The sequence below is a fragment of the Lycium barbarum genome, chromosome 5, assembly GCF_019175385.1.
Source record: "Lycium barbarum isolate Lr01 chromosome 5, ASM1917538v2, whole genome shotgun sequence".
Taxonomy (NCBI): Eukaryota; Viridiplantae; Streptophyta; class Magnoliopsida; order Solanales; family Solanaceae; genus Lycium; species Lycium barbarum.
Window position 1 is genome coordinate 73,921,019 of NC_083341.1, and position 18,450 is coordinate 73,939,468.

An 18,450-nucleotide genomic window follows, 5' to 3' on the forward strand; every position below is an offset into this window, starting at 1 on the left:
CAGAACCAGAAACTTGGATGCATGCATGGTGATTTACGACCATGGTTTACGGGCCGTAAATCACTTTACGGTCCGTCCACCAGGTCGTATTTTACCACTTCTCAACTGGGCAGAAAGTTTGAAACCTTGCATGGCAATTTACGACTGCCAGTTTACGGACCGTATCCCATTTTACGGTCCGTATTTTGCACTTTACGACCACTGGGCAGTTTTGCCAACTTTCAACTTTTCACATTTCTCGACTTTTCATTCTAATCATTCTCGTCCATATACGCACATTGCTCATGAAACATTATACACTCGCACTCTTTGCACACATCACTAGTTCGTTTACTTGCGTACCAACGGGAAATTTTCCAAGGTGTAACAAAGGGGGTGCCCGGGAGGGCTAGCACCGGGCGCTCGTCGCGATCCTCTAGACGGGTCGTGACAAATTTAAAGGTGTAAAATATTCTATTGTTAATGTATGTAGATTGGACCTAAACAATACTTATTATTTTTTATCTAATTTTGATTTGGATAGTTCTAATTGAAATTATTAAATTAATTTTACATGTTCAAAACGAAACAAAATAGAAATTTGATTTTCTATTTAAACGAAGAACTACTATTTTTTAATTTTTGGTAAATATTCTTGGTTTAGCTCATTTTACTTGTCATGTTGTCTTTTGCACGGTTTTTAAGGAAACGTCAATTAGAATTATAATTTGACTAATTTACCTTATTAATTATTTGATCTCCATTTAATATTATTTTTTCTTTTACGACATTAATCTCTTTTCACATTTATTAGAGTAAGAAAAAAAATGAAAAAGTAATTAGATTCTATCTTATTTTAAAATATAAATATTTTGAGTATATTTATTTTAGTAAACATAATAAATAAATGACATGGCAGAATAATAAATACAACAGTTAAATATCTAGATTAGATCTCAGGCTAATATAAGAAAAGAAAGGAAATTGTATGGTTTGACTACTTAACCTTTCGAAGAAAAACAATAATATGGGGTCCATGTTTTTTACTGTACAATAATTTCATTTGCTCCCACTAATGAGTTGATACGCATGTGACAATGAATCCAGCATTATTGACTTAATGAGGATTCTTTGGGAATTACATGAATATTGTTTAATATTTTAATATGGGGTGCACGTTTTTTTTGACGTTGCTTTTTTTTTTTAATATTGGGTCCATTTTTTTTTGATATTGCTTGATTTTTGTAACATGGGTCCACTTTTTTTTTTACATGAGTTTGGAGACGGTGGGGTCCACTTTTTTTCCCACCTTAATTTTTTTTAATATTGCTTGGTGTTTTTAGTATGGGCCCACCTTTTTTTTTATATTGCTTGATGTTTTTAGTACGGGGCCACCCTATTTTTTTGAAGGGAGACTGACGACGAAACATGGATTTAACTCATATAGTAGAATATATTAGAAAAGAAATAATAATAATATAATAATATAATATATAATAATATAATAATAATAATAATAATAATAATAATAATAATCATAATAATAATAATAATAATAGGGGGAAACCAGGAAGAAAGACTAAGGGGTCGTTTGGTGCATGGTATAAGTTGGGATATCGCAGCACTAATTTTTTGTACTGGAATAAATTTATACTTTATACCAAATAATGCACAAAATGCATCCTGGAATAAAAGATGGGATATCCCACTTATAGTAGGATTATTTTATCCCATCCAGAAGATGAGATAAAATAATTCAACTCTTGGGCTAAATTAGTCTCGAAATTGTATTCTTGGGCTAAATTAGTCTCAAAATTGTATTTTTGAGTTAAATTAGTCCCGAAATTATAATCCTGAGATAATTTTGACTATCTACCGAACGAAGACTAAGGGTTGTAGAATAAAAGGTCGGGAATCTAGAAAATGGTGCAAACATTAGTTGAGACACGAGTTAGGCACATGTGGCGCGTCTCTATCACTATAAATTCAGTCAGTATCTTCACTTCTTATAATACTAAAAAATAAATAATACTCCAATATCTCTCTTTCCTTACTGAGCCAGAAGCTACTATCTTCAACCTTTCCTTCTTCTCTCCCTCAAACCCCCAAAATTATTACTTTAATAGGTAAAATATGGCGGATGGGAATAGTGAAAGTATGTCGATTCGAAAAGTGCTTTTCATTTCCGCTGGTGCTAGTCACTCCGTTGCTCTTCTCTGTAAGTTCAACATCCATTTACCCCTCTATTTCTCTGTGATTTTCGCTTTCTTTCTTTGTTTATAGAAAAGGAAAGGGAAATACTATACTACTTGATTACTTGTACTAGTCTAGTAGTATCTTAAACATGAAATTAGTTATCTCCCAACTCCTTACCTTTTTCACCCTTCCCAATTGAGCTATACCTTTCCCCCCAAAACTTCCCTGTTACTCCTTACTATACACATGTCACAATTTTTGAATATTCTGACTCTGTGACCACATTTACCAATTTTCTATATTTATATAATATCAGGGTGTCAAATGGGCGGGTTGGGCTGAGATTGGACAAGTTAAAATGGACTGAGTTAATAAATGGGTTGGGCTAACATTAGCTCAAAAGTTATTTGGACTGAAATGGGCTAAAAATGGGCCGGGTCATGACCCGCCCAACTTGACCCAGTTTCTTTGGGTCTATTTTCTAGAAAAACATTTTTCCTGAAAAATATTTTCACAGAAAACATTTTTCGTGGAAAGTTTTTTCCTTAATACCAAGCACACCCAAACTTATAAGATATGATACAACAAAAGTGAATACATAGAAAAATATAAAGTAAATCTCAAGCAATAAATCCAAATTAAAGTAAACCTTAAATGGGCTAGAATAGGCTAGTATTGGGCTACATTGGAGATCACTTTAAAATGGTTATGTTGAGTTGAGCTAAAATTAGCCCAATATGAAATTATCTTAAGCCCAACCCATAAAAATTTGGGGCGGTTGGGCAGGCCATCAACTTTTGGTAATATTGACACCCCTATATATATCTCTCCCTCCATTCCAATGTGTTTGATTGAGCATGGAGTTTAAGAAATAAAATATGACTTTTGAAACTTATGGTCTAAAATAAGCTTTTGTGTAGCTTTAAATCATCCAAGTTTGAAGTTAAATTGTTACTGTAAATGTAGAAACATGTCATTTATTTTAGGTTTGACTAAAAAGAAAAGTGTGTTACATAAATTGAGACGAAGGGAATACTTGGTTGACATGTCCATCCTGAAATTGCATTTTTTTGTCTTTTTGAAATGTACACATATATAGAAGACCTGATTAAAGTGACTGTGTGAAGTAGGTCTCTCTGCAAGTATTATAGATGCAAATGTGAAGCACAGACAGAGACGGGAAGAGAGAGGCAATTGAGGGGGGAGGGAAGGGGGTAAGACGTTATAGTTTAGAATTTGCATGGACTAAAATGGTCCACGTTATCAAATATACTATGGGTAAAATGTTAATATGGGCTCCTACCTTTATCACATCTCTCATGGCCCTTCATTTGGGGGTTATATTGATGTACAAACAATTATTTCTATTATATACCCAGGAACGGATTAAGGGCAGTGATCCTAATTTATTTGTAACTAGCAAATTTGTCACGCTTTGCGCGGTCATGAAAATCTCATTAAATTTATGAAATGGCATTTTCGTACTAATTGAAAAGTAGTGCAGTAACTTTTTTTTGAAACTGGTAACTTTGTATTCCTCAGCATTAAGGGCGAGTGAAAGCCAGCTGCATGAAGTCCATCAATAGTACTTTAGCTTTTTCAGTCAATCTTCTGTCTTTTCATTTATTCTTGGCTGGTTCTGAAGGCTGGTTGATATTACAATACGTCAGTTAGTTAAGATTCAATCCCCTGGAAGACTAAAAGAATTTCGCTTTCCTGAGAAAAGTAAACTTATGCTGGCCACCTCCTAAAAGTTTACACTTACTAAAAATTAATTACAGTAAGCATATAAAGTCCACTAACTGAACTTCCTCTTTTATATATTGCTCTTTACACAAAAACATAAAGAAGTGATGACCTTCCACTTGATCTTCTGTATGGAGCTCTCTTTGCCTTAAAAAATTCTTTCATTTCTTTCCTTCCAAATGTTCCACCAAATGCAAGCAGATACTGTTTTCCACCATATCTTTTGGCTCTTGCTACCTCCCCTCCTAATCCAACAACTTAGAAGATTTGCAGTATGTTCTGGCATAGACCAGTTGACCTTAGCCAAATTGATGAATAATGCCCACACTTGTGCTGCGACTCTACAATGTAGGAAAATATGGTTGTTTGTCTCTAAGGCCTCCTTACATAATGAGCACTTGGAAGCAAGGTATATTCCCCTTTTCTGTAGTGTTTCATGAGTCAGACAAACTCTTCTGGCTACTAGCCAGGTGAAACATTTCACCTTAGTTAGTGCCACACTCTTCCAAACAGACTTCCAGGGTCCTCTTGTCGTCCCTCCCGGATACTTCAGTCAACCCCCTGTTGTACACTCTATCCACTGAAAACAGTCCATTATGATGATGTTTCCATATCATTTTATTGGATTTCATATTAGTTCCTTGGAAGACACCAATTATTGTCAGTATTCTGCTACACTTGCTATTTCACTGTCATTTAACAATCTTCTGAAGGTTAAATTCCAGCCCCGAGGAGACCACATCTATTCTGACTTCAAAATGGGTACATATTGAAAATAGTCCAGGAAACATAACCTGTAATGTCCACTCCAATTCTCCTTCGAGAATAAGATCTTGTCACCCCTGCCTACCTTGTAATTAGCATTTGCCTTCAAAGCCAACTAGAAAGCTCTAATGGTCCTCCATATCCCCACACCAAAAGTATTAGTCACTATATTTGTGCACCATTGTTCAGCTTGGCCATATTTATGTCGGATCACTTCATTCCACAAGGCCTGGCCTTCCTGGTTATATCTCCATAGCCACTTCATGAGTAGACTTTTATTCTAAAGCTTTAAATTTTTGACCCCCAAACCTCCATAAACTCTGCTTTGCTGTACTGTATCCTATTTCACCAAGTTGAACCCTTTGCCCTCTTTGTTTCCTTGCCCTAGGAAACTCCTTCTCATAGTATCCAGAGGCTTGACCACCTTGCTAGGAATGGGGAATAGAGACATCATATATATTGGCAGAGCATCTAAAACAGAGTTGATTAAAGTGAGTCTTCCTCCCAAGGATAGGTATTGAGACTTCCATTATGCTAATTTTTTTCCCGGTCTTTTCTATGATGCCATGCTGTATTTCCACAACTTTATGCTTTGAACCCAAGGGCATTTCAAGGTAGACAATAGGCAGGTTCTCAATCTTGTAGTTCAAAATGTTTGCAAGAATTTGAATCTGTTGAACCTCTTTAACAGGGAAGGTGCTTCTTTTCCTCCAGTTAGCTTTCAACCTAGAGGATGCTTCAAAAACAACTAGAATCACCCTCAGGTAGCATATTTGTTCATGCTTTGCTTCACAAAAAGACTATTGTATCACCAGCATACAATAGATGAGATATTTCCATCACCTCATTTGCCCTGTTCCCTATATTAAAACCCCTAATCCAGCTATCTTGAGACGCAATTCTCATCATGCTGTCCAAGCCTTCCATAGTTATAATAAAGAGAAAAGGAGATGGAGGATCCCCTGTCTGAGCCCCTCTCTGCTGGAAAAAAAGGGACAGTTTTAACGCAGAACTCCATCCACTTTAACCATCTGCTTCCAAACCCCATCTGTCTTAGAGTGTTGGTAAGAAAGTTCCAGTTTATATGATCATAAGCTTTCTCAATATCCAACTTACACATAATTTCTGGCTCCTCTCCTCTAAGTCTGGTGTCAATGCACGCACTAGCTATGAGGTCACCATCCATAATTTGCCTCTCCTTAATGAATGCCATTTGATGTTTATTGACTAACTTGCTCACCACCCTCTTTAATCTTTCTGCCAAAACTTTTGCTGTAATCTTGTATACTCTAGTGATTAAACTAATAGGTGTGAAATCCCTTAGTTCAATTGCACCCACCTTCTTAGGAATCAGAGCCACAAAGGTGGCATTGAAGCTTTTTTCAAACATCTGTTGAGAATGAAAGTTCTGAAAAGCCTGCATCAGATCCTCCTCCAAAACATCCCACTGAAAGCATGCCATTGTGTAACCATTTGGGCTAGGTGCGTTGTCAACTAAACACCATTGGATCCCTTCCAGTACTTCATCCTCCTCAAACTGCTTTGTAAGCATTTAATGCTCCTCTACTGTAATACTTGAGACACCTTGAATGTTCAAACTTGGCCTCCAGCTTTGTAGAGGTTCTGATAGAATTCCAGTATTGAATTTTTTATCGACAAAGGCTCAGATGTGCTGACTCCATCAATCTGCAAAGTATCAATTGTGTTGAATCTTTTATGAGTTGTGGCCACCATATGGAAATACTTTGTGTTTTTATCTCCACTCTCGTCTCCAAGCTATCTCTTAATTTTCTGGCCACTTCTTCATATACCATAGCCAAGCCTTCTGTAGCTGTTTATCATCAGTTAATATTCTTTGTTCTTGGATAAGTTCTAAATTGCCAACTTGTGCCAAAATTTGATCTTTTCTCTCCCTCCAATTCCCTCTATTCTCCGTTCTCCACTCTTTGAGTTTCCCTTTTAGGAGACTCAGTTTTGAAGCTAATTTAAAATTTGGTCTTCCTGAAACATCAAAACTCAAAAGAGGTCCACCATTCCTGTACTTTGCTCCTGAAGCCCTCCACATTCAGCCACCATTTTTCTAACTTGAAGTATGTCTTCTTAAAAGTCCAGGCCCCACATGCCCAGCATAATTGGGTATGGTAAGACGCCAAGTTAGGCAATACACTCTAATTGATCTGGTGGAATATTTCATCCCATAGTGATGAATAAAGAAATCTGTCAATCCTGGAAGCACATCTGTGGTTTGCACCCCCTCTCCAGGTATAGGAACCCTAAATAAAGGAAGATTCACTAATTCCAGATCATTAATGCACTCAGAGAAATCTGCCATAGCTCCAAATAGCCTACTGCGGTCAGTTCTCTCTGTAGGGAATCTTGTGACATTGAAGTCACCACATACAACCCAATGTCCCTGACATAACTCCTATCTTCTCCCACAATTCCATCCTCTCATCTCTTCCAGAATCAGCATATACTGCTGTGATGTACCAGGTAAGATCTTGGTTTATCCCATACATCTTGCAGGTTAGCATCTGGTTCCCACTCTCCACTATTTCCCCTCTAAAACCTCTTGTCCCACAAAACTATAACCCCCCCCCCCCCCCCCCCCCGCGCATGCGCGTTTCCTACGGCTTCAACCCAATGATATGATCCAGATTTGTTAATAGCATTTTCAATTCATTACAATAGACCCTTGTGGTCCGGTCCTTCCCCGGACCCCGCGTATAGCGGGAGCTTAGTGCACCGGGCTGCCCTTTTACTTAGCTGGAAATTAAGGAAAATTAGTTGGTAGTTAGAAGTCACCTACGTGACTTGAGCTGTCTCAAAGTTAGTTGTAACTAACTTTGCCGCCTGAATCTGTTTAGTCAATAAGATATAGTTTTTCAATCAATTGTAATGCATATCAGTTCATAAGTGAAATAATACTCTCCCTCTCTTCTCTTCTTCGATTGAAATCCCAATTTAGGGTTCTTGAGTTTGCTGTCAAGGGTAATTCTGTACCATTTATCCTTTAGGCTTGCTTAATTGCTTCTTTCGATTCAAATTGAATCCTGAGTTGCATCATTGGTATCAGAGCTTTGATCTTTTGACCTAGTCAAATGGGTGATCATAACACACGAATGCAAGAATTAAGGAAGGAAGTCGATTCTCTCAAAAACTCCATGGATGGAGTTGTGACTTCAGTATTTGGTATGCACAATATGATTGATGAAAGAGTGGCACAAGCAATGGTTGAAATCAAGAGAATGTTACTAGGTAATGGGGGAAATAATGTCAATGGACACGCAACAGTTCATGAAGGAAATGTAGTACCTGAAGTAGCTGTTGATGCAACACCTGAGAGGAATCACAGACAGGAAAGTTATGAAGCTGCTACTAATAGAAAGTATCACTTAGAATTTCCTAAGTTTGATGGACGGTATCGGAAAGATTAATTGTATAAGTGTGACCAATATTTTGATGTGGAGGATATAGAAGAGTGTGCTAAAGTAAAAATGGCATCATGTAGACCGGAAGGGAGAGCCTTGCAATGGCACCAGTCATATATGAAAAGCAGATTGACTAGACATTGGCCAAGATGGGGTTGAATAGGTGGGTGTTTGTATGCCAGGTTTGGTGAAGAATTGTTTGATGATCATTGGGAGATGTCAAAGAACTCAAGCAGGTAGCTTCAGTTCAAGAGTATGTAGATATCTTTGATGAATTACTAACTAGAGTTGAATTATCTAAGGAGTATGTAGTTAGTTGTTTTGTATGAGGGTTAAAACCTGAAATTGGGCTTGCTGTCAAGATGTTAAGGCCAAGAACTCTACCTAAGGCTGTTGGTTTGGCCAAAATTCAAGAACAAACCGCTGCTGTCCAACAACTACTTTTTACTGGTATGCTTCCAATCTCAATTCCAATCCCAGAAATATGCTAAGATTCTCAAATGCTGAACCACCCTACCATGCCAGTTCTTTTTTCTCCCAAAACCAGAACCAAAATCTACCCTCTAAATTCCACAATGTATCCTTCAAACCCAAACTAGTGCAAGTATAGGATCCAAACCACCGTACAAAATGCCAAACTACTAACACCTGCTGAAATAGATGAGAGAAGAAGCAAGGGCATGTGCTTCAATTGTGATGAGAAGTACACTTTTGGTCACATTTGCAAAAAGAAGAGGCAATTATTTTCCATGGAAGTAGAAGAGGGTGAGGAGATAACTGAGTTAGAGGAAGTGACATTTGATCCTGCTGAGTGGTTGTCTATGTTGGGACAAGGGTTAGGAACTGATTCTGAGGGATCTATATTACCTCATGTGTCAGTTCATGCTAGGGGTGGCAAATGGGTGGGTTTGGTTTGGTTGAAAATGGTTTGAACAAAAATGGGTTGGATTTCAAACAGCTCATATTCTGTGTGGGTAAATATGGGTTGGGTGATAAATGGCTGGGTTGGTTATGGGTTAACCCAGATTATACAAGTGTAATATTATTTCAAGTGTATGTTTATAATTTTTTTCTTTTGTCAAGTTAAATTATTTTTTTCATATAAATTTCAGGGGTGAGGGGTGGGGGTGGGGTAGGGGTAAGAATTTTTTTTTTCATTTTTTATAAAAGTAAAATATATGAAATTGATTGTTTTTGGTTGGGGGTGGGGGTGGAGGTAGGGAAAGGGGTGGGGTGGGGGACCAGAAATTCTTTTCCCTTATTTATAAATTTTTTATAGAAGTAATATATATGAAAATTGAAATTATAAGAATTTTTTTTTCCGTTTTTTATAAAACTTTTATAAAACATGAAATTGACTTTTATACCAGTCCCTATTCATCACCTATTGTTATGGTGAAGAAAAAGGATGGTTCCTGGAGGATGTGTGTGGATTATAGGGAGTTGAACAACTGTACAGAAATTTCCTATCCCAGTAATAGAAGAACTATTGGATGAATTGCATGGAGCAAAGTATTTTTCTAAGCTGCATCTAAGATCTGGTTATCACCAGATCAGGATGAGAAGATATGCATAAGGCTGCATTTAGAACTCACCATGGCCATTATGAGTTCTTAGTGATGCCATTTGGCCTCACCAATGCTCTTTCAACCTTTCGGAGCTTGATGAATCAGATTTTTCATGTTTATCTCAGAAAATTCATTTTGGTTTTCTTTGATGACATTCTCATATATAGCAGGAATTGGGTAGATCATTTGACACAGTTACATGAAGCTTTCAAGGTTCTTAGATCACATGTGCTGTTTGTGAAGAAGAGTAAGTGTGCATTTGGGGTTCAAGAAATAGACTATTTAGGTCATGTCATTTCTAAGCATGGTGTATCTATGGCTATGTTACTCGGACTCTGCACTTTCGGTGCCGCACCCGTGTCGACACGACATGGGTGTTGGTGTGGGTGTGGGATCTGTACCCGATCTGGTCAACTGATTTTGGATGCTTTGACCAAAATCGACGTAAAAATTAACTAAAGCTAAGGTGAAATTGAAGAAAATGGAATACCTTGTATATAAAAATTTCTATGTCACTCTGTTTCCTTTTATCTCCTTTGGGGATTCTCCTCTTGATCAATATTTTTTCCTCAAGTTTTCCACATAATATTCCATAATTTAGGTTTTTATAACTCTTTTTAGATATTTGAATTTTTTTAGCCGAATCCTCGCACCCGTATCCATAACTGGATCTGTATCCCCGAATCTTAAAATTTAGATCATTAAGGATCCGACATCTAGATCCGCAGCCGAATCGAACACCCGCACCCGAGTCCAAGTAACTTAGATCTATGGACAAGCAAAAGGTGCAATCTGTATTAGATTGGCCCCATCCCATTACTATCAAGGGGTTAAGAGGATTTCTGGGCTTAACTGGTTACTAAAGAAGGTTCCTTAAGGGCTATGGTCTTGTTGCAAGACCTTTGTACAATCTTCTTAAGAAAAGCAGTTTCAAATGGGATTCTGCAGCTACTACTGCTTTGAAGAATTGGAGAAAGCTATAGCTTTTGCACCTATTTTAGCTCTTCCTGATTTCTCGAAAGAGTTTATAGTAGAAACTGATGCATCTGATGATGGAATTGGAGATGTTGTAGTTCAAGAGCACTAACCAATAGCTTTTTTCAGTAAAGGCTTGTCTGAGAGAAATAAAGCTCTTTCTGTATATGAGAGGGAACTGCTGGCTCTGGTTACTGCAATCCAAAAGTGGAGGCCATATCTATTGGGTAGACAATTTGTCATTAAGACTGGCCATCACAGTCTTAAATACCTTTTAGAGCAGAGAATTACCACCCCTAGTCAGCAAAAATGGTTGGTCAAGTTGCTTGGATATGACTATATGGCTACAAGAAGGGCAAAGAGAATGTTGTTGCTGATGCTTTATCTAGGAAGCAGGATTCTGTACAGTTTTTCAGTATTTCTGGAGTTCAAGCTGAATTATTGGATGCTGTTAAAGCTCCTTGGACTCAAGATCCACATTTATAAGTTTTTTTTTTCTGATCAATCCACATTTACAAGAGTTGATTCGGACAATTCAGTCTGGTGCAGTTCACAAACCTCTTTACAAATACCAGTCTGGTGTTTTGAGAAGGAAAGGAAAGATTTTGGTGGGTGCTGATGATGCTTCAAGGGAAAAACTGGTTGCTTTCTATCATGTCACTCCAATATGTGGATATTCAGGTATCACTGCTGCTCTCAAGAGATTACAACAGGACTTCTATTGGAAGAAAATGAAGCAGCATGTCTATTCTTATGTGAGAAACTGTGATGTTTGCCAGAAGTGTAAAAATGAAAATGTAGCTTATCCTGGAATGCTACAACCCTTGCCCATTCCTGATAAGGTTTGGCAAGATATTTCCATGGATTTCATAGAGGGGTTACCAAAGGTTGCTTGTAAAGAGGTCATATTTGTGGTAGTTGACAGACTGGGCAAGGCTGCTCATTTTATTGCCCTTAAGCATCCTTGTACTACATTGGATGTGCCTCAAGTGTTTATGAATGAGGTGTTCAAACTACATGGCATGCCTGAATCTATTGTATCTGATAGAGCTGGAAGGAGTTGTTCAAACCGCAGAAGGTTTCATTGCTTACTTCCACTGCTTGTCACCCCCAAACTGATAGACAAACTGAGGTTGTTAACAGGTGCCTAGAGTGTCATCTAAGGTGTATGACTTGTGAAATACTTAAGGAATGGCCTCAGTGGTTACCCCTTGCTGAATGGTGATACAATACCACTTACCATTCCTCCATCAACATGTCACCTTATGAAGCTGTTTATGGACAACCACCCCCTCGTTTGCTTCCTTATTTGCCATTCGATTCGCATCTTGATGTAGTGGATAGAAGCTTACAGGCTAGAGAAGCTACCTTGAGGGCCCTAAAATTACATATGACTAGAGCTCAGAGTAGAATGAAGTCTCTGATAAAAAAAGGACTGACAGAACCTATACAGTTGGAGATTGGGTTTATGTTGAGCTTCAACCTTACAGACAATTATCTTTGAAGTCTCATAAGCATCAAAAACTCTCTGCTAAGTTCTTTGGGCCATTTCAAATCATTTCTAGAGAGTAGGTGTTGTAGCTTATACCTGGGCACTTCCTACAAATTCAAGGATCCATCCCACTTTTCATATTTCCCAACTCAAGAAGAAAGTTGGGTCACAACCTGCTTCAGTCACACTACCAGAGGTTAATTCTCTGTTTTGCTGTATCCTGAAGCCATTGTGGATAGGAGATTGACTCAAAAAAATGGCAAGGCTGTTCCTCAACTACTCATCAAGTGGTTTAACTCAGCTCAGGAGGAGAGTACTTGGGAGGATTTTGATTCATTCCAGCAGAATTTTCCACAGTTTGATCCTTGAGGACAAGGATCATCTCAAGGGGGAAGTATTGATATGATCCAGATTTGTTAATAGCATTTTCTTTCATTTTCAATTCATGTAATTCATTACTTAGCTCGAAATTAGGGGAAATTAGTTGGCAGTTAGTTGGTAGTTAGAAGTCACCTGCACTGCACGTGACTTGAGCTGTCACAAAGTTAGTAGTAACTAACTTTACCGCCTGAATCTGTTAAGTCTATAAGATGATGTTTCAATCAATTGTAATGCATTCAATCAGTTCACAAGTGAAATAATACTTTCCCTCTCTTCTCTTCGTCGATTGAAATCCCAATTTAGGGTTCTTGAGTTTGCTGTCAAGGGTAATTCTGTACCATTTATCCTTTAGGCTTGCTTAATTGCTTCTTTCGATTCAAAGAATCCTGAGTTGCATCACCCAAGCACCCGCCACCCATCTGTTCCCCCATAACTGCTGTAGATAACTTCCCATCGTCCCACTCAATTTTGTTTCACCAAAACGTAAATATCAACCCCCCATTGTTGTATCCTGCTCCTCACTAAACTTCTTTTTCTATCCCTATTTAACCCCTTCACATTCCATGAAAGAATTTTAACTTCATGGCAAAGGAGTTATTAATTTCCTTCCCTAGTTCTTGATTCACTCCGAGGCTTCCCATCTTTAAATTTCACATCAAAAATCAAAAGGAACTATCTGTTTATCCATTTTTTGTTCTATTGAGATGACTGAATTTTTCCCCTTTTCTCTCCTGATCAATCTTTGTGAAGAGGGAAAGAAGCCTCTTCTGAACATCTCTCAAATGCTGACTTAGTCTAACAACATGAGATTGCACCCATAAATTCGAGAAGAGCTTGATTCAGTATTTAAGCTGCCAACTCAAACTATCATGCTTTTCCGCGTGATGGATAGTTGATGTAATCAATGTAATTGCAGCTGGAAATGTCGTTTGCTCATGGGGAAGGGGAGAGGATGGACAGCTCGGCCTTGGGGATGCTGAAGATCGATTTTCGCCGACTCAGGTGAGTGCATTGGATGGGCAGGAAATAGTATCTGTGACTTGTGGAGCTGATCATACAACTGCTTACTCGGAGGGCCTCAAGCAAGTCTATAGCTGGGGATGGTAGGTTTCCTTTCCATCATTTTTCTAATTAATACATTATTATGATAAAATTTGGAATCTGTATGAAATTTGGTAGCTGGTAGATCCTTGGTATTAGCTATTAAACACATGTTACCTTAGGAATTGGCTGTTAGTTCATGACAATTCTTGGCACTGTTGTTGTTTGGATATTACTTGCTTCGGTCCATATTATATGGTGTTTTTAGCTTGGGCACAATCTTCTCACGCATAGAAAGTAAGATGCGTTTTGCCCTAAATCACTCTTAATTAAATAGTACCTATTTAACATGGTTCCTTTGTTATGTAAAAATCCATTTTTTACCTAAATAAGGGTAACTTTGGAAAAAATAATTAACATCTTCTTGATTATGTAAAAAAATATAAAAGTTAAAAACATCATATAATATGGACTAGAGGGAGTAATAGATCTCATCCTAGCTTGTCCTGCCTTTCTATACGCAATTTAAGGAAGCAATTCATGGAACTACCTCTTCTACATATTGCAATTTTTATTTTAAGCATGCCGAAGAATGGAATCTGCTTAATGTAGTTTACTTGTAAAAGTTAGCAAATGTGAGAAAAATCTTTAAATTTGTAGAAACAAAGTGAACATGAAAAGGCCAAAAATTAGAACACAAAAGATGCAAATACAAATGAGGATTGGGAGTTACTTATCAAAATAAAAATAAAAAATCTAATAGAATGAAGTAGGAAGCAAAGAGTGGTAGATGCTGGAATTAGACCTCTGGCTATGAATATCGAGTCTTATCACTGTACTTGCTTTTAGTTTTCCCAAACAAGTACAATCTTAGCAACTCTTCATGGTCTTCACTGAGAGAAGCAGAAATGAGAGTATTCTGCTCTGGTTTTACCATAATAGGTGGTTTGGATCGTACCATAGATAATCTGTGTGATGAAAGAACATGAAGAACATTAGCCTTGTATGCTGCATGCATGTACATTTTTTGATTGTGTTAGCATGCATTTGGATCAAATCAGCAGGCGTTGTTTCTATTTTCATTTGGTAGGGGTGATTTTGGGAGATTGGGTCATGGAAACTCCAGTGACTTGTTCACTCCTCAACCAATAAAAGCACTACACGGTATACGCATTAAGCAGATTGCATGTGGAGACAGCCATTGTCTTGCTGTGACCATGGAAGGCGAAGTGCAGAGGTTGGTTGCTGCTGCTCTTGAGCTGTTGTTTTTGGTTGATCTGATAAACCTTATGCTCATTTCTTTTCTTTTGATCTATACCTTATGTTCGTTTTGTCTCCTTAATAGTGTTGCTATGATTTGAATATGGATTTGATTCATGAAAAGTGAAACATGACATTGAAGTTTTGGAGGGAGTCTGGAGCTCTCTTATTTAATGAACATATCAAGTACGAACCACTATTCAAAACGGAAGGGTTCTTGCAAAACTATCAACCATGAAATGAAAAAGTCTGAAATTTCTTTTTGGCTTATATTATGTTTACCCAGGAAAGTATACAATTCTGTCTTCCCCAATAAAAAGACATATCTATTTCCTTTTGTCTCTACTGTCTACTCAAACTAATCAAAGGACAGAAATCACTTCCTTCCACATTCTCGTATATTGTGCCATTTTTATGTTACCATCCCATCTCTTTCTTGACTAGTTTCCGAACACATTTGAAGTTTTTTCTCAATATATGATATAGCAATATAGTTTGCAAAACTTGGAAATGCTTTCTTATTACAACAACATACCTCGTGTAATCCCACAAGTGGGGTCTGGGGAGGGTAAGATGTACGCAGACCGTACCCCTACCTTTGTGGGGTAGAGAGGCTGTTTCTGATAGACTTGTTATTTCTAAATCTGCTTCTTTTCGTCTGAAAATTTGAATCTCAAGTATTAATAGTGTTATCATTCAATTTCAGTTGGGGGCGAAATCAAAATGGCCAACTAGGCCTTGGCACCACTGAGGACTCTCTTGTGCCTCGAAGGATTGAAGCTTTCAAGGTATGTCTTGCTAATGGTTTGTTAAGTTAATGTAGTTGGTATCGTTGTTCTTTCACAAACTCTTCTGTAGCGTTTCTGCTGACTTATCAAAAAAGATGGTGTAATTGTTTGTCAAGTGTATGGCTTCACATAGCTTATATGTTTGATATCCCAATAAATTAATAGCTTTATTCATACAGTGGTAATAAACTTCAAATTGCCCTTGTAATGAGAAAATATTTCTCTGAGATAACTTGGTTTTTGAGTTGTCATTTCTTTGCTGCTTTCATTTTGCAAAGATGACCATGTAAGTAACTCTAACTGAACCTGATGTAGATGATATGCATCTGCTTTATTAGTGATCCAGGGGTGGGCACAATTGATTTTGTGAGTTTTTTTTTGGTTTTTCTTGAATGATTATCCATGAATCATTCTGGATGAATGACTTGATAAGAACATGATTCTTTGTTTGGTGCATCACATTTGATTTGGTATCAGCATATGAAATTTACTTGACTTACAACATACTTTTGCAGGGAATACCTGTAAAAATGGTTGCTGCTGGTGCCGAACATACAGCTGCTGTTACAGAAGATGGTGAACTTTATGGTTGGGGTTGGGGTCGATATGGTAATCTGGGGTTAGGTGACCGAAATGATCGCTTGGTTCCAGAAAAAGTTGCAGCTGATGTGGTAGGCATCTTTTGTGGAATGTTTCTGTTGACTACTATCAGGTTACTTTTTTAATTACTGCAACAACATTGTATAACGGGGATTAAGACTTTTTTTGCGGTAAGGAAGAATTTTTTAATGTGTATCTGATATTGCGCGAAAAAATGTATTGCTAACAGACAAAACAAAGTTAAATACTTGTTTTCAAGTTTCTTTTCGTATCAGAAATGTTTTTTCTGCTTGGAGGTTAGAGTTGTACCTATGGCATACACTAGGACGATCAAGAACATGTATGAGGAAGCCAAGACCAGGATAAGGACAGTGGGAGGAGATTCAGAGCACTTCCCAGTTTTGATGGGGTTGCACCATGGATCAACTCTTAGCTCGTTTTTGTTTGCCTTGGTGATGGATGGATTGACGCGACAAATTCAAGGTGAGGTGTCATGGTGTATGTTATTCGCGGATGAGATAGTTCTGATTGACAAGATTCCCAGCGGAGTTAACGCTAAACTGGAGGTTTGGAGACAAACCTTGGAGTGTAAAAGGGTTCAGGTTGGGTCTGTCTATTATACAAGAAAATGGGGAGATTGATGATGATGTCACACATTGTATTGGTTCAGGGCGGATGAAATGGAGGCTCACATCAAGGGTCTTGTGTGACAAGAAGGTGCCACCTAAATTTAAAGGCAAGTTCTACAGAGTTGTTGTTAGACCAACTATGTTGAGGAGCGGAGTGTTGGCCAGTCGCGAACTCTCACGTTCAGAAGATGAAAATTGCGGAAATAAGGATGCTGCGATGGATGTGTGGGCATACTAGGAGACATAGGATTAGAAATGACATGCTTTTTGTGGTTGTCACTGTTCCTTTTTTGTGGTTGTTACTGCTCTATCATGCTTTTTATAGTATTTTTCATGACTTAATAGTTTTCGTTATTTCTTTTTTCCTATTACTTTGAATTGCTCGTTCTTATGCCGAAGGCCTACCGGAAACATCCTCTCTACCTCCCAAGGTAGTAGTAAGGTTTGCACACTATACCCTTCCCAGACCCCACTTTTTGGGATTTCACCGGGTATGATGCTGTTGTTGAATGTTCCTTTGGATTGAAGGAAACTGGGGATAGGTGAAAAATAAATATCCATAGAAATTGTTAGGATAAAATATTTTGGAAATTGTAGTTAGCATGTCAAATAGTTAGGTTGCTGTATTCACTTTGAGTTATACCTCGGGCTTCAAACCTTTATGGGGTAGATAGGCTGTTTTCGATTTCAATTGACCGTCGGCAACCCTCGTCTTTTGTCCGGGCTTGGGACTGGTAATCTGAGAGAGCTCACACAAGTGGAGTTACAATAGTGCCTTAAAACCTTATAGAAAAACAAAAGTACCTTAAATTGTTCACCTTGTGTCTGATCAGTATCTGTGGATGTTGATTGGGCTTGATTTTAGGAGGATTTGATTTTATTTAGTAGCTTGATTGTAGGAGGATTTTATTTAATAGCTGTATTGATTTTATTCTGTTTCCTACATTAGCCAAAGGAGCTTTGTATAAATCCCTTTCTTGTTGCATGTAAATACATACTGAAATAAAAAGAAGGCTTCTTTCTCAAAACGATTTAGTATATAAGCGAAAAATACCAGTATATAAGACTAACAAGTTTCTCCTTTGCGGAAGCGGATTTGCAACAATCACGACTTGTGTCACTCATCGTCGAGAATCCTCACAAGATGGATGAATCCCCATGTTTCCGCAGCCTAAATATCATAGATGCAAAGAATAAGAGTCCGGAGCCTAAAGGGCATTAATTTGCCCCAAAAAAACAAAAACAAATAGGGTTGCCCTTTCCACGATATACCAAAAGGGGTTCATCGTGGATGGAGCTACGTTATACCTCAATTTTTTTTTCAAACCTGTCAGACGAATTAAAAAAAAAATACAAGTAAAACGTTGGGTTGCCAAAATTTTACAAAAATATGAGTTTTGTAAAATGTTGGGTAGCCAACGTTTTTCAAAATATATATTATATTCGGCTGGTATTTTTTTTAATTTTTTTTTCAATGTAGTTTATTTTTTTAACTCAAACGTACGCCACAAGTCATATAATAATTAACTCAAACAAATATTCTAACTCAAACAAAGTCATACAATAATTAAAAATGTCTGATATATGTGAACATAAAAA

At 37.6% G+C, this 18,450-nt stretch overlaps 1 protein-coding gene across 2 annotated transcripts in view; it reads left to right on the top strand.

The window, feature by feature from the left end:
- Positions 1-1,993: 1,993 nt before the first annotated feature.
- Positions 1,994-18,450, top strand: part of LOC132640949 (ultraviolet-B receptor UVR8) — a 52,227-nt gene continuing 35,770 nt past the window's right edge. Inside the window, exons 1-5 of one of the 2 annotated variants that reach the window (XM_060357758.1) lie at positions 1,994-2,197; positions 13,450-13,636; positions 14,665-14,811; positions 15,541-15,622; positions 16,138-16,293. In XM_060357758.1, coding sequence (XP_060213741.1) covers positions 2,113-2,197; positions 13,450-13,636; positions 14,665-14,811; positions 15,541-15,622; positions 16,138-16,293 — 657 coding nt within the window. In that variant the 5' untranslated portion in view covers positions 1,994-2,112. The remainder of the gene's footprint in view (positions 2,198-13,449; positions 13,637-14,664; positions 14,812-15,540; positions 15,623-16,137; positions 16,294-18,450) is intronic. The other variant, XM_060357756.1, reaches the window with a different exon arrangement.